Source organism: Vipera ursinii (assembly GCF_947247035.1).
Source record: "Vipera ursinii genome assembly, chromosome: W".
NCBI lineage: Eukaryota > Metazoa > Chordata > Lepidosauria > Squamata > Viperidae > Vipera > Vipera ursinii.
The window spans coordinates 34,010,330-34,034,421 of record NC_139522.1 but is presented as its reverse complement, the minus strand read 5'-3'; the positions used below and the strand labels follow the sequence as shown (position 1 = coordinate 34,034,421).

At 41.4% G+C, this 24,092-nt stretch overlaps 1 protein-coding gene across 1 annotated transcript in view; it reads right to left on the bottom strand.

Moving 5' to 3' along the window:
- LOC310648271 (GTP-binding protein Rheb-like) overlaps window positions 1–24,092 on the bottom strand; it is an 89,595-nt gene that overhangs the window by 8,863 nt on the left and 56,640 nt on the right. The window contains exons 4-6 of the mRNA XM_083376022.1: window positions 7,524–7,606; window positions 3,415–3,471; window positions 3,251–3,298 (exon numbers count right to left, since the gene is read on the bottom strand). Coding sequence (XP_083232148.1) covers window positions 3,251–3,298; window positions 3,415–3,471; window positions 7,524–7,606 — 188 coding nt within the window. The remainder of the gene's footprint in view (window positions 1–3,250; window positions 3,299–3,414; window positions 3,472–7,523; window positions 7,607–24,092) is intronic.

Genomic DNA, 24,092 nt, shown 5'->3' with positions numbered 1-24,092 from the left:
TAAAGACCTACAGAAATCTCTGGCACATGCTAACATTTTTGTTGACACATCTACAATAAGGAAAACATTAAACAAGAATGGAGTACATGGGAGGACACTACGGAGGAAGCCATTGCTGTCCAAAAAAAAAATATTGCAACATGTTTGAAGTTTGCAAAAGAGCACCTGGATGTTCCACAGCACTACTGGCAAAATATACTGTGGACAGATGAAACCAAAATTGAGTTGTTTGGGAAAAACACACTACACTATGTGTGGAGAAAAAAAGGCACAGCACACCAACATCAAAACCTCATCCCCACTGTAAAACATCATGGAGGGAGCATCATGGTTTGGGGCTGCTTTGCTGCCTCAGGGCCTGGACGGATTGTTGTCATTGATGGGAAAATGAATTCCAGAGTTTATCAGGACATTTTGCAGGAAAACGTACGACCATCTGTCCGCCAACTGAAGCTCCGCAGAGGATGGGTGATGCAACAGGACAATGACCCAAAGCATACAAGTAATTCAACAAAACAATGGCTTCAACAGAACAGAATACGCCTTCTGGAGTGGCCCAGTCAGAGTCCTGACCTCAACCCGATTGAAATGCTGTGGCGTGACCTTAAGAAAGCGATTCACACCAGACATCCCAAGAATATTGCTACACTGAAACAGTTTTGTGCAGAGGAGTGGTCCAAAATTACTCCAGATCATTGTGCAGGTCTGATCTGCAACTACAGGAAACGTTTGGTTGAGGTTATTGCTGCCAAAGGAGGGTCAACCAGTTGTTAAGTCCAAAGGTTCACATACTTTTTCCACCCTGCACTGTGAATGTTTCAATCTTATGTTCAATTAAAACATGACAACAGCTAATGTTTGTGTAGTATTATTTCAAGCAGACTATGTTTTTCTATTGTTGTGACTTACATGACGTTTAGAGCGTATTTTATGGCCAATTCATGCAAAACTCCACGTAATCCCAAAGGGTTCACATACTTTTTCTTGCAACTGTACCAGCAAGAGGTTATGGGAGTTGCAACCCAACACATTTGGGGAATGTCAGGTTAGAGAAAGCAACTGGGACAGGGAGAAACCTCTGTGGCTGTATTGTTGCAATGCACATTATCAGTCAAATGAAGAAATACTACATGTTCTCAATGATAGCCAAGTAAGGTCATTGCTAACATCTTGAATAACCCTGAAACTGGCCAAAATTCTCAATACAGTAGTAGTGGTAGAGGTAGCAGTGGCCATGGTGCCATAAGAATAACATGAATAAGAAGCAAGAAATGCAAAGAATATTTCCAAGTGTGATTGCAATGCATGAAATGATATGCCAGGGGAAACCTCAAGTTTGATAAAACACATAAAGGGAAAGAAAAGCAAAAGGCAGTAAAACACTGCTAAAAGACTGAAAATAAAATCTCAGAATAATTTGTCTGACAAATATGGCTGCCAATGAACTATTGCCCCAGACCTATCCCTAATTAAGCCTTAGTGTAATGAAAAATATTCTTTATTTTCACAACAGTTGCACATTTTAACCTACATGCTTGTCAGGCGCAAAAGACCAGGACCACATGTGAAGTTCCAATTAAACAGATTTATTGCTCATGCCTAGCATTCTCAACTAACGGTTAGCATCTGCTAGAAGTCAACGGAATTCATGGTGGGTTGGATCTAGTACGTTTGTGGCTAGGCTAATCCCTCTTTTGACCCCATCCCCAGACTGCCACTCCTTCTCTTACAGGTGAAACTCGAAAAATTAGAATATCGTGCAAAAGTTCATATATTTCAGTAATGCAACTTCAAAGGGGAAACTAATATATGAGATAGACTCATTATATGCAAAGCAAGATAGTTCAAGCCGTGATTTGTCATAATTGTGATGATTATGGCGTACAGCTCAAGAACCAGCAGCCTCCACCCCCAAACCCATCCCGCCGGGACCCCTATCAGGCCCAGACTGAGTACCGGTTAAAAATTCCCTCCCCACCCTACTATCCCTCCCCCTCCCTAACATTAATAGAAAGTTATGTGGAAGGGAAAAGTGTGGAAGAAAAAGGTGCACAAGCAGCAGGGATGACCGCAGCCTAGAGAGGATTGTCAGGAAAAGGCCATTCAAAAGTGTTGGGGACTTTCACAAGGAGTGGACTGAGGCTGGAGTCAGTGCATCAAGAGTCACCACACACAGACGGATCCTGGACATGGGCTTCAAATCTCGTATTCCTCTTGTCAAGCTGCTCCTGAACAACAAACAACGTCAGAAGCGTCTTACCTGGGCTAAAGAAAAACAGACCTGGTCTGTTGCTCAGTGGTCCAAAGTCCTCTTTTCTGATGAGAGCAACTTTTGCATCTCATTTGGAAACCAAGGACCCAGAGTCTGGAGGAAGAATGGAGAGGCACACACTGCAAGATACTTGAAGTCCAGTGTGAAGTTTCCACAGTCTGTGTTGATTTGGGGAGCCATGTCATCTGCTGGTGTTGGTCCACTATGCTTCATTAAGTCCAGGGTCAACGCAGCCGTCTACCAGGAGATTTTGGAGCACTTCATGCTTCCTTCCGCAGACGAGCTTTATGGGGATGCTGACTTCATTTTCCAGCAGGACCTGGCACCTGCCCACACTGCCAAAAGCACCAAAACCTGGTTCAATGACCGTGGGATTACTGTGCTTGATTGGCCAGCAAACTCGCCTGACCTGAACCCCATAGAGAATCTATGGGGCATTGCCAAGAGAAAGATGAGAGACATGAGACCGAACAATGCAGAAGAGCTGAAGGCCGCTATTGAAGCATCCTGGTCTTCCATAACACCTCAGCAGTGCCACAGGCTGATAGCTTCCATGCCACGCCGCATTGAGGCAGTAATTGCTGCAAAAGGGGCCCAAACCAACTACTGAGTACATATGCATGCTTATACTTTTCAGAGGTCCAATATTGTTCTATGTACACTCCTTGTTTTATTGATTGCATGTAATATTCTAATTTTCTGAGATTGTGGATTTGGGGTTTTCATGAGCTGTACGCCATAATCATCACAATTATGACAAATCACGGCTTGAACTATCTTGCTTTGCATGTAATGAGTCTATCTCATATATTAGTTTCCCCTTTGAAGTTGCATTACTGAAATAAATGAACTTTTGCACGATATTCTAATTTTTCAAGTTTCACCTGTACTTTACTTTAAACTAATACTTTACTAAACATTTTAATTTTAACAGGACTGCAGCAGAACCTTCATTGTTTTAAGGAAAATATTCAATACCGTTCCATATGCAGGTCTTTCTTATTTCCAACCAATGTAATGGGAATCCTGTGGAAGAAAAAACATACAACTACTTTCAGAGTAGAAGTGAATACACGGGGAATAAAACAATAGAAAAATTTTAAAAACTAAACACGGAATGAAACAACTGTGTTGGTACTTACTGGACTTTTCCCACCATATCCAATAACTTTCCATGGATAACTTTAATCACTTCAAAACTGCAAAATAAAAGGATTACAACATACTCAATGACTAAGGGTGCACTTATAACATTTCTCCCCAGTCTACAGTTTTAAACAGATCAAATGACTTTATTAAACTCTTAGGGTGTCTATTTGCCTAGAAATAAATGTGTAAAATAAGGGTGGTGTTTCTGAAATGTTCCACTTTCCCTCAGAACATTCTGTCTTTCCAGAAATGTATAGGTACATTTTTAAATGATCAATTAATCTTTAACTCAGTTTATCCAAGGCAAGAAATGTTAGCTGGACTGTGTATGAATTTGATTGTTAAAAATTGTTAAATTGCGTAACAACTAAATACAATGATTGCATATTCAAAATAAGGGGGGCTGTACTACATTATTATGGTTTGTTGCACAGTCAGCCAGATGTTCAGACTGGATTTGGCATTTTTGTCCACCTATTGAATCCTTCCCAATGACCTGGGATAGGCAGATGTTGATGTTTTATGGAGTTAGAGCAGGGGTCTTCAAACTTGGCCCTTTTATGACTTGTGGACTTCAACTCCCAGAATTCCTCAGCCTGGCTGAGGAATTCTGGGAGTTGAAGTCCACAAGTCATAAAAGGGCCATGTTTGAAGACCCCTGAGTTAGAGGTATTTGTTGCAGGATGCCAGCTGTTCCAATCAAAGTTGCCTTTTGCAATTGACTGGTGGTGAATTTGTCAACGCTGATAGTGCTCAAGTGGTGCTCCAGTTGTTTTGGGATTGCACCCAAGGCGCCTATGACTATAGGTACTACCTTTGCTTTCTTTTGCCATCACAGCCACTGTATTTTTATTTGCAGGTCTTTGTATTTTGTTATCTTCTCCAGTTCCTTCTCTTTTATTCTGCTGTATCCAGGCACTGCCACATCCACTATCCAGACTTTTTTTTTCTTTCTTATCGGCAATTGTTAAGTCTGGGGTGTTATGTGGCAAGTGCCTGTCTGTTTGAATTCTAAAGTCTCAGAGCACTTTAGTTCTTCATTTTCTATGACTTTCTGTATTTTATGGTCCCACCAGTTCTTGCTTGCAGGTAAATGGTATTTCTTGCAGATCTTCTAATGCACCATTATTGCTACATTGTCATGCTGTTCTTTGTAAGTCAGTCTGTGTGATCTTCTTGCAGCAGCTAACCAGGTGGTCCACTGTTTCTTTAGTTTCTTTGCAAAGGCGGCACTTGCTATCTGTTGCTGTCTTCTCAATTCTAGCTTTGTATCCATTTGTTCTTAAGACTTGTTCTTATGCATACAGAATTAGCCCCTCTGTGTTTTTCTTCAACTTTCTTGCTGCTGCTGTTATTATTATTATTATTATTATTATTATTATTATTATTATTATTATTATTATTATTATTATTATTATTCATTGCACAGTCAGCCAGATGTTCAGACGGGATTGGCATTTTTGTCTACCTATCGAGTCTTTACCTGGGATAGGCAGATGTGGATGTTTGATATTATAGATATCATCGCATGATGGAAGCAGTTCCTAGTAAGGCTGCCTTTTGCAATTGACTAATGGATAACCTCCAGAGAACTCAGAACTCACACATGTGCAGTTTAGAAGACCCTGTGTTTACACTACAGGTAGTCCTTGACTTACAACTGTACATTTAGTGACCATTCAAAGTTAAAATAGCACTGAAAAACGTGGCTTATGACCAGCCCTCCCACTTACGACCATCGTAGCAACCCCATAGTCATGTGATCAAAATTTAGGTGCAACTGGCATGTATTTATGATGGTTTCAGCATCCTGGGGTCATGTGATCATCATTTGTGACCTTCCCAGCTGGCTTTTGATAAGCAAAGTCAAAGGGGGAAGCCAGATAAGCTTAACAATCGCCAGATTCACTTAACTGCAGTGATTAGCTTAACAACCGTGGCAAAAAAGGACATAAAATCAGGTATGACTCACTTAACAACTGCCTTACAGATCAACAGAAATTCTGGTCCCAACTGTGGTCGTACGTTGAAGACTACCTCTATGAAGATCCAACTCCTATACTTTAAAAACATACTATCAATCTCTTTATAATTGTACTAAAAGCTCAATTTACAGGTGAAACTCAAAAAATTAGAATATCGTGCAAAAGTTCATTTATTTCAGTAATGCAACTTCAAAGGGGAAACTAATATATGAGATAGACTCATTGCATGCAAAGCAAGATAGTTCAAGCCGTGATTTGTCATAATTGTGATGATTATGGCGTACAGCTCATGAAAACCCCAAATCCACAATCTCAGAAAATTAGAATATTACATGCAATCAATAAAACAAGGAGTGTACATAGAACAATATCGGACCTCTGAAAAGTATAAGCATGCATATGTACTCAGTACTTGGTTTGGGCCCCTTTTGCAGCAGTTACTGCCTCAATGCGGCGTGGCATGGAAGCTATCAGCCTGTGTCACTGCTGAGGTGTTATGGAAGACCAGGATGCTTCAATAGCGGCCTTCAGCTCTTCTGCATTGTTCGGTTTCATGTCTCTCATCTTTCTCTTGGCAATGCCCCATAGATTCTCTATGGGGTTCAGGTCAGGCGAGCTTGCTGGCCAATCAAGCACAGTAATCCCACGGTCATTGAACCAGGTTTTGGTGCTTTTGGCAGTGTGGGCAGGTGCCAAGTCCTGCTGGAAAATGAAGTCAGCATCCCCATAAAGCTCGTCTGCGGAAGGAAGCATGAAGTGCTCCAAAATCTCCTGGTAGATGGCAGCGTTGACCCTGGACTTAATGAAGCACAGTGGACCAACACCAGCAGATGACATGGCTCCCCAAATCAACACAGACTGTGGAAACCTCACACTGGACTTCAAGCATCTTGCAGTGTGTGCCTCTCCATTCTTCTTCCAGACTCTGGGTCCTTGGTTTCCAAATGAGATGTAAAAGTTGCTCTCATCAGAAAAGAGGACTTTGGACCACTGAGCAACAGACCAGGTCTGTTTTTCTTTAGCCCAGGTAAGATGCTTCTGACCTTGTTTGTTGTTCAGGAGCGGCTTGATAAGAGGAATACTAGATTTGAAGCCCATGTCCAGGATCCGTCTGTGTGTGGTGACTCTTGATGCACTGACTCCAGCCTCAGTCCACTCCTTGTGAAAGTCCCCAACACTTTTGAATGACCTTTTCCTGACAATCCTCTCCAGGCTGCGGTCATCCCTGCTGCTTGTGCAACTTTTTCTTCCACACTTTTCCCTTCCACATAACATTCTATTAATGTGCTTTGATACAGCACTTTAGGAACATCCAACCTCTTTTGCAATTACCTTTTGAGGCTTTCCCTCCTTATGAAGGGTGTCAATGATGGTTTTCTGCACAACTGTCAGGTCAGCAGTCTTCCCCATGATTGTGATTCCTACTGAACCAGACTGAGAGACCATTTAAAGGCTCAGGAACCTTTTGCAGGTGTTATGGCTTAATTAGCTGATTAGAGTGGGACACTTTGAGCCTAGAATATTGCACCTTTTCACAATATTCTAATTTTCTGAGATTGTGGATTTGGGGTTTTCATGAGCTGTAAGCCATAATCATCACAATTATGACAAATCACGGCTCGAACTATTTTGCTTTGCATGTAACGAGTCTATCTCATATATTAGCTTTCCCCTTTTAAGTTGCATTACTGAAATAAATGAACTTTTACACGATATTCTAATTTTTCGAGTTTCACCTGTATACTATATTTTTATTATAAGGTGGATTTGAACAACTATTACTAACAGAACTAAACACACTGTCTACATTGAATAGTAAAGTTATTGCTCTGATCACATATTTTTTCCTTGTAGTTGGACACTGGTGAGGAATAGTGGTGGAACTGGCTACTTGATGGAAAGGCAGAGGATTATTGGTCCACAAAACACAGTTCAACTCTTCTTCCATTTCTGTTTCTAAGCCTTCATTATAGTATTTATTTTAGCTAATGTGCTGTGACTCCTCAATGCAACAACAGCCAACAACAGCCTATAAAACAGACATTTACTTTTGTGGAAAGACTGAAGCATAGATTAACAGCTCAAAATTAGACAACAAAGATAGGAACATAATTTACCTTTTTATTGATGTCACTGAATAAACAAGAATATAGCCATTAATGTCTATGGAATATGTCTGAGGAAATATGGAATATTCATCCTGTTGGAAGATAGCTTCATTTTAAAATTCTGTAGACACACACACTTATTGGTAATAAATAGCTGATGTTTAAGATTAAACACAATCATCACATCACTGAAACACCATACATGAATGTACATGAACTGCCTTCTTTTCATAGCTCTGTCTTACACTCTCAGAATTCCAGGCATAGCTGAAAGATTTCAATGCTTGTGCAAAGGTCAGCAAGAACTCAGTTGAAAATACAAGGCATAAAAGCAACATTTACTGAGATAGCATGTCCATATACTGTACTTATTCCAAGTTTATAACTGAAGGAAATAAATAAGGGTTATTCTTTTATAAATTGTATAAAATGTAACACCAATGAATTGTATAAAATGTAACACCCAGGTATGAGGCTAACTGTTTCCTGCCCAGGCAAATTGACTCACAAATGGTAATCAGAAATGACTTGCTAAAAGCTTCCGAGAGACAGGAACATCGGCCCAAGGTGGAAATTACAAGTAAACGAGATAAGATCGTAATGGATGGACGGAAATTGTCAGACGGAAATGGTCAGAATGACCCCTTTAGAAATAAGAAACAACTTCAAAGAATGACTTAAGCTTCTTAGGGGTGGCGTGTATCATGAAACCCCTTCATGGATTACTGCCTTGTCGTGGCGAAGGGGCTTGCGTAATTCAATGAAGCTATGAGCTATGCCGTGCAGGGCCACCCAAGACGGACAGGTCATAGCAGAGAGTTCTGACAAAACGTGATCCACTGGAGAAGGAAATGGCAACCCACTCCAGTATCTTTGCCATGAAAACCCTATGGACAGTACCAAAAGGCAAAACGATATGACGCTGGAAGATGAGCCCCTCAGGTCGGAAGGCGTCCAATATGCTACTGGGGAAGAGCAGAGGGCTAGTACTAGTAGCGCCAGAAAGAATGAAGCGACTGGGCCAAAGCCGAAAGGACGCTCAGCTGTGGATGTGTCTGGTGGTGAAAGGAAAGTCCGATGCTGTAAAGATTTTTTCTCCATAGGAACCTGGAATGTAAGATCCATGAATCAAGGAAAACTGGACGTGGTCAAACAAGAGATGACAAGACTGAACATTGACATCTTAGGTATCAGCGAACTAAAATGGACAGGAATGGGTGAATTTAATTCAGATGACCATCAGGTATACTACTGTGGGCAAGAATCTTTCAGAAGAAATGGAGTAGCCTTCATAGTCAATAAAAGAGTAGGAAAAGCAATACTGGGATACAATCCTCAAAATGACAGAATGATCTCAGTTCGAATCCAAGGCAAACCATTCAATATCACAGTAGTCCAAGTCTATGCCCCAACCACCAGTGCTGAAGAGGATGAAATTGACCAGTTCTATGAAGCACTACAGCACCTTATAGAACTAACACCAAAAAATGATGTTCTTATCATCATGGGGGATTGGAATGCTAAAGTAGGAAGCCAAAAGATAACTGGAATAACAGGCAAGTTTGGCCTTGGAGTGCAAAATGAAGCAGGGCACAGGCTGATAGAATTCTGTCAAGAGAATACGATGGTCATAGCAAACACTCTTTTCCAACAACCCAAGAGACGGCTCTACACATGGACATCACCAGATGGTCAACACAGAAATCAGATTGACTATATGCTCTGCAGCCAAAGATGGAGAAGCTCTATACAGTCAGTAAAAACAAGACCAGGAGCTGACTGTGGCTCAGACCATGAGCTTCTCCTTGCAAAGTTTAGGCTTAAACTGAAGAAAGTAGGGAAAAGCACTAGGCCAGTCAGGTATGAATTAAATCATATCCCTGTTGAATATACAGTAGAGGTGACAAATAGATTTAAGGAATTAGATCTGATAGACAGAGTGCCTGAAGAACTATGGACAGAGGTTCGTGACATTGTACAACAGGTAGCAACCAAAACCATCCCAAAGAAAAAGAAATGCAAGAAAGCAAAATGGCTGTCTGAGGAAGCTTTGCAAATAGCTGAGGAAAGGAGGGAAGCGAAAGGCAAGGGAGAAAAAGAAAGATACACCCAATTGAATGCAGAATTCCAGAGAATAGCTAGAAGAGATAAGAATGCCTTCTTAAATGAACAGTGCAAAGAAATAGAAGAAAACAATAGAATAGGGAGGACCAGAGATCTTTTCAAGAAAATTGGAGAAATGAAGGGAACGTTTAATGCAAAAATGGGCATGATAAAGGACCAAAATGGCAGGGACCTAACAGAGGCAGAAGAGATTAAGAAGAGGTGGCAAAATTACACAGAAGAACTATACAAGAATGAGCTTAACGTCCCTGATAATCACAATGAGGTGGTCACTGACCTCGAGCCAGACATCCTAGAATGTGAAGTGAAGTGGGCCTTAGAAAAGCTGAGCAACAACAAAGCTAGTGGAGGTGACAGTATTCCAGCTGAGCTATTCAAAATCTTAAAAGACAATGCAGTAAAAGTGCTACACTCAATTTGCCAGCAAATTTGGAAAACTCAACAGTGGCCACAGGATTGGAAAAGATCAGTTTACATTCCAATTCCTAAGAAAGGCAGTGCCAAAGAATGTTCAAACTATCGCACCATTGCACTCATTTCTCATGCTAGTAAAGTCATGCTTAAAATCCTACAAGCTAGACTTCAGCAGTATGTGGATCGAGAACTACCAGAAGTGCAGGCAGGATTTCGAAGAGGCAGAGGAACTAGAGATCAAATTGCCAACATACGCTGGATCATGGAGAAAGCTAGGGAGTTCCAGAAAAACATCTACTTCTGCTTCATTGACTATGCTAAAGCCTTTGATTGTGTGGATCATAACAAACTGTGGCAAGTTCTTAAAGAGATGGGAGTACCAGACCATCTTATTGGGCTCTTGAGAAACCTATATGCGGGTCAAGAAGCAACAGTGAGAACTGGACACGGAACCACTGATTGGTTCAAAATTGGGAAAGGAGTCCGGCAAGGCTGTATACTGTCACCCTGCCTATTTAACTTATATGCAGAGCACATCATGAGAAAGGCAGGGCTAGATGAATCAAAAGTTGGAATTAAGATTGCCGGAAGAAATATCAACAACCTAAGATATGCAGATGATACCACTCTAATGGCAGAAAGTGAAGAAGAACTAAAGAGCCTCTTGTTGCAGGTGAAGAAGGAGAGTGCAAAACTTGGGTTGAAACTTAACATTAAGAAAACCAAGATCATGGCATCTGGCCCTCTCAATTCCTGGCAAATAGATGGGGAAGAAATGGAGGTAGTGACAGATTTTATTTTCCTGGGCTCCAAGATCACTGCAGATGGGGACTGTAGCCAAGAAATTAAAAGACGCTTGCTCCTGGGGAGGAAAGCCATGGCAAATCTAGACAGCACACTAAAAAGCAGAGACATCACCCTGTCAACAAAAGTGCGTATAGTCAAGGCTATGGTCTTTCCAGTTGCAATGTATGGTAGTGAAAGTTGGACCATAAGAAAGGCTGAGCGCCAAAGAATTGAGGCCTTTGAACTGTGGTGCTGGAGAAGACTCCTGCGAGTCCCTTGGACTGCAAGGCGATCAAACCGGTCAGTCCTAGAGGAGATCAATCCTGACTGCTCTTTAGAAGGCCAGATCCTGAAGCTAAAACTCAAGTACTTTGGCCACCTAATGAGAAGGAAGGACTCCCTGGAGAAGAGCCTAATGCTGGGGAAGAGCGAGGGCAATAGAAGAAGGGGACGACAGAGAATGAGGTGGCTGGATGGAGTCACTGAAGCAGTAGGCGTGAGCTTAAATGGACTCCAGAAGATGGTAGAGGACAGGAAGGCCTGGAGGAATGTTGTCCATAGGGTCGCGATGGGTCGGACACGACTTCGCAGCTAACAACAACAACAGTATCATGAAAGAGTATAAAATGCCTAGTTTGAAACTTGCTCAGGGAGCTCTTTGAACTCAATCTAATTTGGGAAGTGTCTAAGAGGCCGCATTTGCAATCACTTTTCTTTTTTTTATTTTCTATTTTCTTTTCAATAAATCTTTGTTTTTGTTAATCAGACTTGTCTTCGGGTTGTATCAAATTTTGGGTTTTTAAATCTCACATAACCAATAATTTTAATAAAATACTAAACTGGAATGTGGTAATACTTAGGTTTCAATTTCTAAGTTGTTCTATTAAAGTTGAATATCAAGAAGACTATTAGAATAAACCATTATGTCGCTAGATTTACATTTTAACAAATTTATATTTTTGCTGTTAAAAATGCAAAATCAGATAAACTATTTCAGGAACTTTATACATGCTCAACTGCATTATAAAGATTTTAAAAAGCCCTCAGACTTTAGTTTATAGCTAACAGTAAGTCACTCCCAGAATGAACACACATAGTACTGTACAAAAGGTTTTGCCAAACAATACTTTGTTCCAAAGATCTGAACCTTAATCCTGCTGTTTATTATTGTGTAGTTTTTTTTAATCCCCCCATCCAAAGGTTAGAATGTAACCCTCAAAAGAAAATTCCCTAAAGAAGAAATCCTCCATAAAGAAAATAGTCCCATCTCTACTTTCTCCTTTTAACTGCTAACTGATGACAGCGGGAGAAATACAATGTTTCTGTAAGCAGAGATATACATCATCTCAAGCAACCAGAGATAAACCAGAGAAAGTAATAAATTTGAAGCGCTAGAAGGCAGTGATACAAAGAGCGCGCAGACAGGCAGGAATCTATTGCTGGAGCCAATCCTCATTTAAAAGGCATGGGAATTTAACATCTATACCCTATACCAGGGGTAGGGAACCTTGGCTCTTTTATGACTTGTGGACTTCAATACCCAGAATTCCTGAACCAGCCATGTTGACTCAGGAATTCTAGGAGTTGAAGTCCACAAGTCATAAAAGAGCCAAGGTTCCCTACCCCTGCCCTATACCCATGTTTCTCACAACCATAAAAGACAACAAAACCATATGCCTAACCAGGAAGATCTTTTCTGATAAAGGAGATAACAAACAAAATATTTCCTCTACGTTCCTCTCGTCATAAAATCATAAGTTCCTCCAGTCACAAAACCAGCATCCTGATCCCTGAATGAAGTCCTGCTTTTATTAGAAGGAGGGTCCCTTACAGGTGAAACTCGAAAAATTAGAATATCGTGCAAAAGTTCATTTATTTCAGTAATGCAACTTCAAAGGGGAAACTAATATATGAGATAGACTCATTACATGCAAAGCAAGATAGTTCAAGCCGTGATTTGTCATAATTGTGATGATTATGGCGTACAGCTCATGAAAACCCCAAATCCACAATCTCAGAAAATTAGAATATTACATGCAATCAATAAAACAAGGCGTGTACATAGAACAATATCGGACCTCTGAAAAGTATAAGCATGCATATGTACTCAGGGGCCGGTCCTCTCGTCTCTCCTGTTCAACATCTATATGAAGCCTCTGGGCGAGATCATTCGTGGTTTTGGAGTTGGGTATCATCAGTATGCTGATGATACCCAGCTTTTCATTTCGACCCCAAACCACCCCAGTGATGCCCTCGACGTGATGTCCCGCTGCCTGGAGGCGGTCCGGGTCTGGATGGGGAGGAACAGGCTTCGGCTCAACCTTGACAAGACTGAGTGGCTGTGCATGCCGGCATCTCGGGAAACTCAGATCATTCCATCTCTTACTATGGGGGGTGAGTTATTACCCCAGGTAGATAGGGCTCGCAACTTGGGAGTCCTCCTAGATTCACAGCTTTCTTTAGAAGATCATATAGTAACTGTGACTAGGGGGGCCTTCGCCCAGGTTCGCCTGGTGCGCCAGTTGCGGCCCTATCTAGACCGGGATGCCTTGCTTACAGTCACTCATGTGCTCGTGACCTCTCGGTTAGACTACTGCAACGCTCTCTACATGGGGCTGCCCTTGAGGACCACTCGGAGGCTCCAACTGGTGCAGAATGCAGCCGCGCGAGTTGTGTTGGGGGTCTCCCGATACTCCCATGTTACACCTCTGCTCCGTGAGCTGCATTGGCTTCCAGTTGCCTTCCGGGTGAGATTTAAGGTGCTGGTAATGACCAATGACAATTATGACAAATCACGGCTTGAAATATCTTGCTTTGCATGTAATGAGTCTATCTCATATATTAGTTTCCCCTTTGAAGTTGCATTACTGTAATAAATGAACTTTTGCATGATATTCTAATTTTTCGAGTTTCACCTGTATGTAAAACTCTTGCTGATGTGTCAGTCAGTTGCCAGCTGCCCCCCCAAACGACTTTGTATTGTTTTTGGAAATAAAGACAGAGACTTCCTTTCCAGCAGCTCACCTTGCATCCTGATTGCTTGCACTCTTTTTCTGGCTTGGAACAAAGGGGAGCCAGGGAAATTCTCCCAACATTATGATACAGTACCAAATTTTAAGGTTATTCTATTTTGGTCATCTTACTAGCCAGTCCAAGGATCTTTCGGACGCATGTCCATTTACCATAGTATTTTCTTGACTGCCTATTCGGGACAGGCTTTGCCAATACTTCTTTTATTATAAGGTTATGATTACAGAATTTTGCAAGTATGAATGTCCCCCATCCTATGAATGCCCCCTACCCTTATCTTTGTGAGAACTACAGATGGTCTTCTGTGAGATATTTTTATAATTACATTTCTGATCTGGACTTGGGGTTTTTTTTTAATCTGACCATTGTCTTGGTAGTGGCTCTTCCTCCTATTACTCAAGGCTATTCCTTCTGCCCATTACAAGATCAGACTAGTCCTTTACGGATTCTAGTGAACTTGGGAGAGTTTTTAATGGGGAAGACTGAGCTGAACATGAGGCTCAACACTTATGTACTCACCTCTCTCATTCTCAAACACATATTTAGCAGGGATATCTAAAGAAGCATTGTCCATATGCTTAACTGAACAAAAGCACAGCACTCCACATGCTGCAGGACTGCAGGTGTTCAGATGTTTGTGCTCAACAGAAGGAGATCGGGGAATGAGGGGGCAGGAGACAAGAATGGAAAGAGATGGGGTGAGGGGGGAATACCAGCATGCACAACTCTAGCCCCCTAACCACTGGAATCTTCACATTACAATAATTTATATAAAGAAGGCTACACTAAAAATACTGAACCCATTTGATCATAATCCAGTTCTTCAAGCACATCAACAAATAATTTTGAAATTTGAAGATAAAGAGGAAATGTACTAAAATAATTGTGAAACAAATGTATTCTTGTTCTTAGAACAGACGCTGATCATGGAAGCCATAATCCTGTTAGCGTAACTACACATATTCGCCGGCAACTGTCTTAATGGGGAATATACTAAAGTCCTTGTTTAAGCAAACATAGTCTTGTCCTTAATGCAGATGTTGATTGGGATAACCATATCCTGTCTGTGAAACTACACGTACTGCAAGTAATTTTCTTCTGTAAACTGTTTTCGGATAAGAATGTGTAGAATATTAACCACATAAGTAACAATGTATAACAATTTATAACTAGGAATTAGAGGTGTAAAAATATGTCTGTTCATGAGCCCTTTGGGGTTCAGACCTTTTGCTTTGTTTAAGCCTTCTGAACCTGCACACTAAACCTTTCCTTTCTTGAAGAGCTGGTGTGAGTCTCTTCTTGCTACAACAGTTCCATGGCGACCCAGATGGGACTTCATTGCGAGGCGATGTTTTGCTGAGGGCAGCCCGATCCCTCGGACCCGACGAGAGGCCACTCCTGAAACATTCTCCAGGTGCCACGGGGGAAAGCAACTCTGGGAGACAGCAGTGACACCTCTGCGGGGCCAACGGTGCTGATGGCTAGTCCAAGATCCCTTGAGGGAAGGAAAGGAGGTCTGAACGCGAATCCTGGCCAGGACGGGGAAAGGACGAAGTGTGAAGACGCCTCAGGCGAGTATGTGTTAAAGGGGAAAAGTACCTACCTCATTTGAAGATAGAAGAGGGGGACTGATCACCCTCCTGAACTTGGGACTAGTCTGTGTGTTAGGTTGTGTATATGTTAAAGTTGTGAAGTACCTATCTCACCTGAAGATAGAAGAGGGGGACTGATCACTCTCCTGGACTCGGAACGGCGATCCTAAAGTAGTCCGTGTTAGGTTGTGTGTGTGTGGGAGCTTAAGCCATTGCAGTTCCTATTGGTGACCGTTGGAACGTCCGGCACTGTAGGTCTGGATCCTTTAGGTTCTTAGAATGGGGGGGGGGGAGAAGCAGTATTCCCAGCACACTGCTGGAATGCATGTTGAAAGGTTTTGATGATTATTTTAATCATACACAGTATAAAGTCCCCTATCCTAGGGTGATGAAAGAGAGACTGGGGTTTCTATGTGAAAAGCAGTGGTCACATATGGGGGTCGGGTGGCCGCCAGAGGGTACATTCAAAAATCAGCTCATCAATGACCTTCGGGCCATGATAGCAGCAAATGAGGAGACGTACCCCAATCAATATCAGTATATAGATCAGTGGTGGAATGCAGTAGAAGAAAAGGCAGATGACCTATTGCAATGTCAGGCTGAAATGGTTCGCCTTTTATTGCTAGATCTAAGGGAAAGAAGCTGGGGGTTGTGTCAGAGAAATTTAAGGACGTGAACAAATCCGAAACAAATGTGTCTGATATCAAGAAAGAGGTGCTATTTGAGGAAGAGGAAATGACTTTTAGACCCCCTCCTTATGTACCGCGTCCGCTCCCGCTGCCTTATCCTTTAGTGACAGCAGCTGCTGCAGCGCCAAGTGGAGTGCAGCCAGCAGTCAGAAAGAAGCAAAGGAGAAAGGAGCCCACGGCTCCTAAGGATGAGGAGGATCATTCTGTGGCTGGGAGTGGCAAAATAGGTGAGGGTGATGATGATGATGATGATGAGGAGGAGGAGGAGGAGGAGGAGGAAGGATTAGCTGCTGGGGTAGATGTATCGGTAGGAGTAATGACAAGGTCAGCTACAGCTAAAGCAGCGGCTGCTAAACGTGGATTCTTAGCTCCCTTAAGGGAGACAGATCAGCAAGTTATAAATCAACAGGGTCAGGTGGAGTTCCACCCTATGTTTCAATATGTCCCGTTCACCACAACGGATCTCTTCAACTGGAAGCAGCATTATGGTCCTATGACCACTAAACCAACAGAGATAGCAGACCTGTTTCAGACTATCATGCAAACCCATAACCCCACATGGCAGGATGTACAGCAGTTGTTGAATACACTATTAACTCCGGAGGAAAAGGAGAAGTGGAGAGCCGCACTTAGGAAATGTGTTATAGACAGGTACTCTAACGCGCAGAATATACAGGTAGAGATACAGACAAGGGCACCAGAGCAGGATCCAGATTGGAATGTTAGGGATGCAGCGCAAAGGACATTGTTGCGGGAATATCAGAATTTAACAGTAGAGGTGCTTCGGAAGGCAGGAAAACACCCTGTGAATATGTCTAAGCCGTCTTTGGTAATGCAGGGAGCAGATGAAAGCCCGGAGAGTTTTTTGCAATGGCTGATAGAGGCTTATGAGCTGTATACGCAGATAGATCCGAGACATGCAGACAATGTACGAATGTTGAATGAGAGATTCATAGCACAAAGTTATGGTGATATAAGGAAGAAGTTACAGAGGTTGGAAGGAGCTCTGGGAAAGAATACCAGTGAATTGCTGGAGGTGGCAAGAAAAGTGTATGTTAATAGGGATAAAGTAGAAAAGAAAAAGAGGGAAGCACGAATGCAGAGGAAAATGGAATTGCTGGCAGTAGCTTTACAAGGGAAAACACCGCTGAGGCCAAATCAATTGTTATTGGCAGAGGGAATGTCCGAAACTAGGGACGAGAGGACGAGGCTGGAGAGGAAGGACAGATTTTGGAAGAGGAAGGACAGATTTTGGAAGAGAAGGTCTATAGGAATGGCACAGACTGGATTTTCTTTAAGAGTAAGAGGGAACCGAGGAGGTAGAGGAAGAATGGAGAGTGAACGTGAGATAGAAGGGATTGGATTGGCAGGGACAAGTTGGACGGATTGACGGGGACCAGGCTTAGAGGAGGCCCCCCCTGAGCCTTTGGTAACTATGAATATAGGGGGTCATAAGACGACGTTTTTGGTAGATACGGGAGCAGGAAGGTCAGTCGTAAATAGCCCAGTTTCAGGACCTGGACCCCATCAAATACAGGTTCAAGGTGTGTCAGGACAGATATTGGGATGGCAGGTCCTAAAAGCAGTCACATGTATTTTTAATGGAGCGCAAATTCAACATGAGTTCTTATACATCCCTGAATGCCCTGAAGGCAGAGATTTGCTCAGCAAACTAGGTGCCACAATCTCTTTTGACGAAGGCCAGCAGAAACTTAGAATAAAACACCAGCCTGAAGCAATGTGGAGACTCATGGTAACTAGATCAGCTATTGAGCTAAATAATAAGGAGAAATGGAGGGACTTCCGGTGGCGATGCGACGCTGAAGACAGCCATCTCCGGGCTGTCCGCTCCGCGGCTTAGTAGAAGTGCTGAAAACAGCGCCGATCAGCTGTTTCAGCGGTTTGGAAGCCCCCTCCTCAGGAGAAGAGGAGGGGGTGAGGCCCCAGGTAGGGGTTGAGCTCTCCGGGGCCGCCTGAGCTTCTAGTTCGGGCGGCTGAAGGATCGAGCCCCCCCGAAGCCTGGGTTTGCTCCGGGCTGCGCAGCGTTTCTGCTCCGTGCCTTTGGGAGCAGAACTAAGCGTTAGCAACCACCCCTGCCAGAAGGAAGGACTTTGGAGTGTGAAGAGGCAGGCAGAGCGATACAGGAGGTCAAGGTGAAGTGGATTTTTGTTCTCTAGTTCAATGGATTTTATGGACTTTAAAAGTGAAAGTGCGTAGCAAGTGAAAGTGGGGGAAGATGGCGGCTAAAACTTCTAAAGTTCTCCGGAGTGCGGGGGCTTCCCCGGTGCAACAGTCCTTGCTGCAAGCCTTATTGCCTCCTGCACCTGCTCCGGCACTGACGGTTAAAGATTTACAGGATGCTTTGGAAAAGCACTCACAACAAATAGCAGATATTATAGATGAAAAGATGGAAAAGCTGGAGGAGAAGATGGAAAAGCTGGAAGAGAAGTTTACAGCAATGAGGGCAGACATCTTGCCTGCACTTCAAGGTGTGGCTTCATGTATTCAATGCTTGGACGAAAAAATGGAAGATCTTAGCCAGAAGAATTCCAGATTAGAAGCAAAAGTGTTAGAGAATGAAAATGTGATGGATAAAATGGACGGTGATTTGACTCTGGTCCAGTACCACCAGATGGAGTTTGCTATCAGAATCAGAGGTTTAAAAGAGAATCCTAAAGAAGATTTAAAGCAGATAGTCTCTGAGGCTTTGGAAGTGGTACTGGGACAGCCAGCAGCTGAAATTGAGGGAAATATAGATAAAATCTTTCGTGTGAATTCATGGATTGCAAGACAGAGGAAGCTACCTAGAGATGTGGTGGTTTATTTCACAAAGAGAGCAATCAGGAATGAAGTTATCCAAGTTTCTTATGATACTAAGCTTGTGGTTGCTGAGCAAGAAGTTTTGGTTTTAAAAGAGATTCCTCCAAGAATTTTAAGGAGAAGGAAAGATTTTGCTTTTCTAGCACAGGAACTTAAGAAACGCGACATCAAGTTTAGATGGGAGATACCAGTGGGCATGGTGGTGATGCATGAAGGCATAAGACACCGTTTGGTCACAGTGATCCAGGCACGTGATTTTTATAGCAATGTTTTAAAAGCAATCTCTTTACCACCTTTGGAATCTGCAAAGAAAAATGGCGAGGGAAAGCCTCAAGATGCTGAAGGAACACAGACAGATGAGAAAGCTACTGGAGGGGATCAAATTACAGCTTCATCGGAAGATGCCAGAGAGCAGAGGATGACGCATGCTACCTTGAGACGAGCGAGACAAGAGCAAGAGCAAGACCAGCAGAAAGTTATGGAACCTCCAAAGCGTACCTATAGCGAAGCTGTGGGAGGGGTGCGGCCTAAGGAAGTTAAGGGACTCTTGACAGATGTGCTCCAGAAGCTTCAGGCCGCTAAGGATGGCGACTAAGTTTCTAACTTGGAATGTCAATGGCTTAAACTCACCACAGAAGAGAAAGAAAGTTTTTCAATACTTAAAACAATTTAAGACTGATGTTATTTGCTTGCAAGAAACACATATTAGGGTTATGGACCAAAAGTACCTATTGAACTCTAGATTGGGTACACAATTTAGTGCTTCAGCAATGAATAAGAAAAATGGAGTGGTTATTTATGTCAAGAATACTGTGACAGCGGAGCTAATAGAAGCAGATAAACAAGGAAGATTTGTTATAATAGATTTGCTGTTAGAAGGCAAAAAAACGCTTTTGGTTGGACTGTACGCTCCTAATCAACAACAAGCTGACTTTTATAGTTTATTACACAGTAAGATTACTCAGTTGGATTATAAATCTTTTATTTTTATGGGAGATTGGAACGGAGTCTTAGACGTACAACTGGACAAGGGTGGCTCTTTTAGGCATATTCCGAGCCACGCTAGATTGCCTAAATCTTTTTTTGAAATGAAGGATGATTTGGAGTTGCGAGACATTTGGAGAGAAATACATCTACAAGAAAAGGATTATACTTTTTTTCTGATAGACATCAATCTTTTTCCAGGATTGATTTTATATTATTGACTAATGATTTTTTTCCAGGATTAAAAAGATAAAGATTTGTCCAAGAACTATGTCTGACCATAGTCCAGTTTGGTTAGAGATTGACAAGAATAATAGAGATAGGCGCTCTTGGCGCTTAAATGAGAACTTGTTTAGAAATCAGAGAAATGTGGAAGAATGTAAAAAACAGATGAAGGACTTTTTTGAAACTAACATGAATAAGGGCACTTCTATGGATATGGTCTGGGATGCTAGTAAAGCTTATATGAGAGGGGTGTTAATATATATGAATAACAAATACAGACGTAACTTGGAATTTAGGAGGAAGGAATTGGAGAATGAAATGAAAGAGCCTTGGTGGAGCAGTGGGCTGATGCCTCCTTAAGTAACACCAGCTGCCTGCAATTAGTGCAGGTTCGCATCCCACCAGGCTCAAGGTTGACTCAGCCTTCCATCCTTCCGAGGTAGGTAAAATGAGGACCCAGATTGTTGGGGGCAATAAGCTGACTTTGTAATAATGCCGCTTGGGGGGGGGGCGAAAGCCCTAATAAGCAGGCATATACATAGAATGAAGGCTACTGCTAAGCTTGTAAGCCGCCCTGAGTCTTCGGAGAAGGGCGGGATATAAATGGAATTAAAATAAATAAATAAATAAATAAATTAGAGAAAAAGAAAAGGCCCTAATTCGGAATCCATCGGATGTGAAGATCAAAGAGGTTATTAATCTGTTAAGAGGACAATTTGATAAGTTGATGGCTGATCAGGTGGCAACTAATTTACGGTTTGCTAGGCACAATACTTTTTGCAATGCCAATAAACCAGGCAGATGGTTAGCTTACAGGTTAAGGAAGAAGCAAAGGGCTTCTAACATAGATAAAATAGAACATAAGGGTAAGGTTGTGTATCAACAGGATCTTATCAAGGAAGCCTTTCTGGACTTTTATTCTAAATTATATGCTAAAGATAAGATTAATGAAGCAGATATTGATGTATATTTGAGGAATGTTAACATCCCGGTTCTTATACAAGAACAAAATGAAGAGATTAATCAACTGATAACAGAAGAAGAAATCCTTTTAGCAATTAAACAATTGAAGATGGATAAAGCGCCAGGTACGGATGGACTGACTGCGGTGTACTACAAAAACCTACAATTGGAGATGATAAAGCCACTAAGGGAATTGTTTCAGACAATTCAAAGGGGAGGAAGGGTGCCTCAGTCTTGGAGAACTGCCTTTATTTCTTTGATTCCGAAGGAAGATCAGGACGTCACTCAAGTAAGAAATTATAGACCAATATCACTTTTGAATACGGACTACAAGATATTTGCTAAGGTTTTAGCTAACAGATTGATGAGGGTTCTGCAACAGATAATTCATGGGGACCAAACTGGGTTTATCAGTGGTAGACAAATGAAAAATAATGTGAGGCATATAGTAGACTTGTTGGAATTTTTGGAAAGGAACAACCAGATCCCTGCAGCGCTGATCTTTTTAGACGCCGAAAAAGCTTTTGATCAATTGGATTGGCAATTTTTGATGAAAGTTTTAGATAAAATGAATTTTGGGGATAAATTCTTACAACCAATTAGGGCATTATATCAAAAACAAACAGCCCAAATAATAGTAAATAATAGTTTGACTGAAGTATGTAATATTGAAAAGGGCACAAGACAAGGGTGTCCGTTGTCACCTTTATTATTTATCTTAACATTGGAGATATTATTGATTAAATACGAAATTCGAAAAAAATTAAGGGAATTCAAATTAGAGATCAGGATTATAGACTGAGGGCGTTTGCAGACGATCTGGTTGTTACGGTGACCCAGCCAAAAAATTCTGTTGTGGACCTGATGGAGATAATAATGCAATATGGGAAGTTTTCTGGATTTAAGGTCAATATACAAAAAACTAAAATATTAGCCAAAAATATGACAGTATCGCAAAAAGCCCTTCTAGAAGGGTTAACTGGATTTAAGATTGTTAAAAGGGTTAAATATTTTGGGGTGTATTTGTCACCCTCAAATGCAAAGTTATATAAAAATAATTATGAAAAGTTATGGGGAAAAATTCAAAAAGAATTGGAGAGCTGGGAAAAATTGCAGTTGTCTCTACTGGGAAGAATTGCAGCAGTGAAAATGAATGTTTTACCTAAATTTCTATTTTTATTTCAAATGATACCTATTCTTAAAAAAGACTCAAATTTGGAGGAATGGCAAAAGGGTATCAATAAATTTGTATGGGCAGGGAAAAGGCCACGAGTTAAATTTAAGATTATGCAGGATACGCGTGAAAGAGGTGGTCTTAAAATGCCCAACTTTAAATTATATTATGAAGCTGCTGCGTTGTCAGCGATAAGTGATTGGATTAATTTAACACAAGGGAGATTATTAAATCTGGAGGGCCACGACTTGTTATTTGGCTGGCATGCATATTTATTGTATGATAAGAAGGTAGATAATGTGTTTAAAGTGCATATTTTAAGACAGGCATTGCTGAGAGTTTGGAAAAAGTATAGACATAAGCTAAACTACAATATACCTTTATGGGCAATTCCAAAACATGCAATAGAAAACATAAATGTTGGCTTCAAACATGATGTGACTACATACAAGGAGATCTTAAGTTTGGAGAGGAACGTATGGTGTTTGAAGCCGTATAATTTTTTACGAGATGAGAAGATTGTTCAAACTTGGTTTCAATATGGTCAATTACGGGCCAGGTGGAAAGAAGACCAGAAAATTGGTTTCTCAATGATTGATGAAAATTTGGTAAAGCAAATTAGAAATCAGGGTCCAGCACATATCAAACGGATATATCTTGCATTGAAAGAAACTGACTCAGAAACAGAACTTGTTAAAGATTGTATGATAAAGTGGGCTCAGAATATTCAAGAAGTTATCACAATGGACACTTGGGAAAAGATTTGGGTGAGGAACGTAAAATTTACACAAGCTCAAAACTTAAGAGAGAACTTTTACAAAATGTTTTATAGATGGCATTTAGATCCTAAAAAGCTTGCAAGTATGTATCCAAACTATCAACCTAAATGTTGGAGATGTGGTGGCGAAGACGCAACGTATTTTCATATATGGTAGACCTGTAAAAAGGTTAAAGCTTTTTGGATTAAAATTTGGTGGAATATGCAGAAGATATTTAAGCAAAGGATAAAGTTTTGTCCGCAATTGTTCTTATTGGGCATAATTACAGATACTACTGTTGTGGACACCAAGTTGATGCTGAACTTAATTACGGCAGCAAGACTTTTAGTAGGTCAATATTGGAAGAAGGAGGAACTGCCGACTATAGAAGAATGGACTCTAAAAGTTTCTGACCTGGCGGAAATGGCAAAGATTTCGGCTTATTTGAAAGACCATTCGCAACAACGTTATATTATGGAGTGGAAAAAGTGGATTGATTATATCCAGAACAAATATGGGACCAAAAAGTTTCATTTAGCATTTGTATAAGTTTTTTTATGTGATATTAGTATTGCTTGTAGTCATTTCATATGAGCTAGAGTGCGATAGACTTAATAGTTTATTGTTGTTAACATATGGTTGTTTATGATTTTTTCTACTTTTATACCTTGTATTTAGCTCTGGGAAGTCGGGGAGGGGGGAGGGGGGAAGGGGGGGAGGGTTAGGGAGGGTTAGGAAGGGTTGGGTGGGGGGAGGGGGGAGGGATTGTTAAAGATAAAATGTATTGTAAAACTTTTCAATTAAAAAAAAAGAGAAATGGAGGGAATATGAGGTTCCAGGTATATGGGCAGAGGATAACCCTCCTGGATTTGCAGCTCATCATCCTCTGATAATAGTGGAGGTGAAGCCCCTGGCTACGCCAGTTCATATTCGTCAGCGCCCGTGCTCTAATGAGGCCATAGCTGCGATATATGAAAGTATTCAAAAATACCTTAAAGCAGGGATTTTGGTGCCCATTC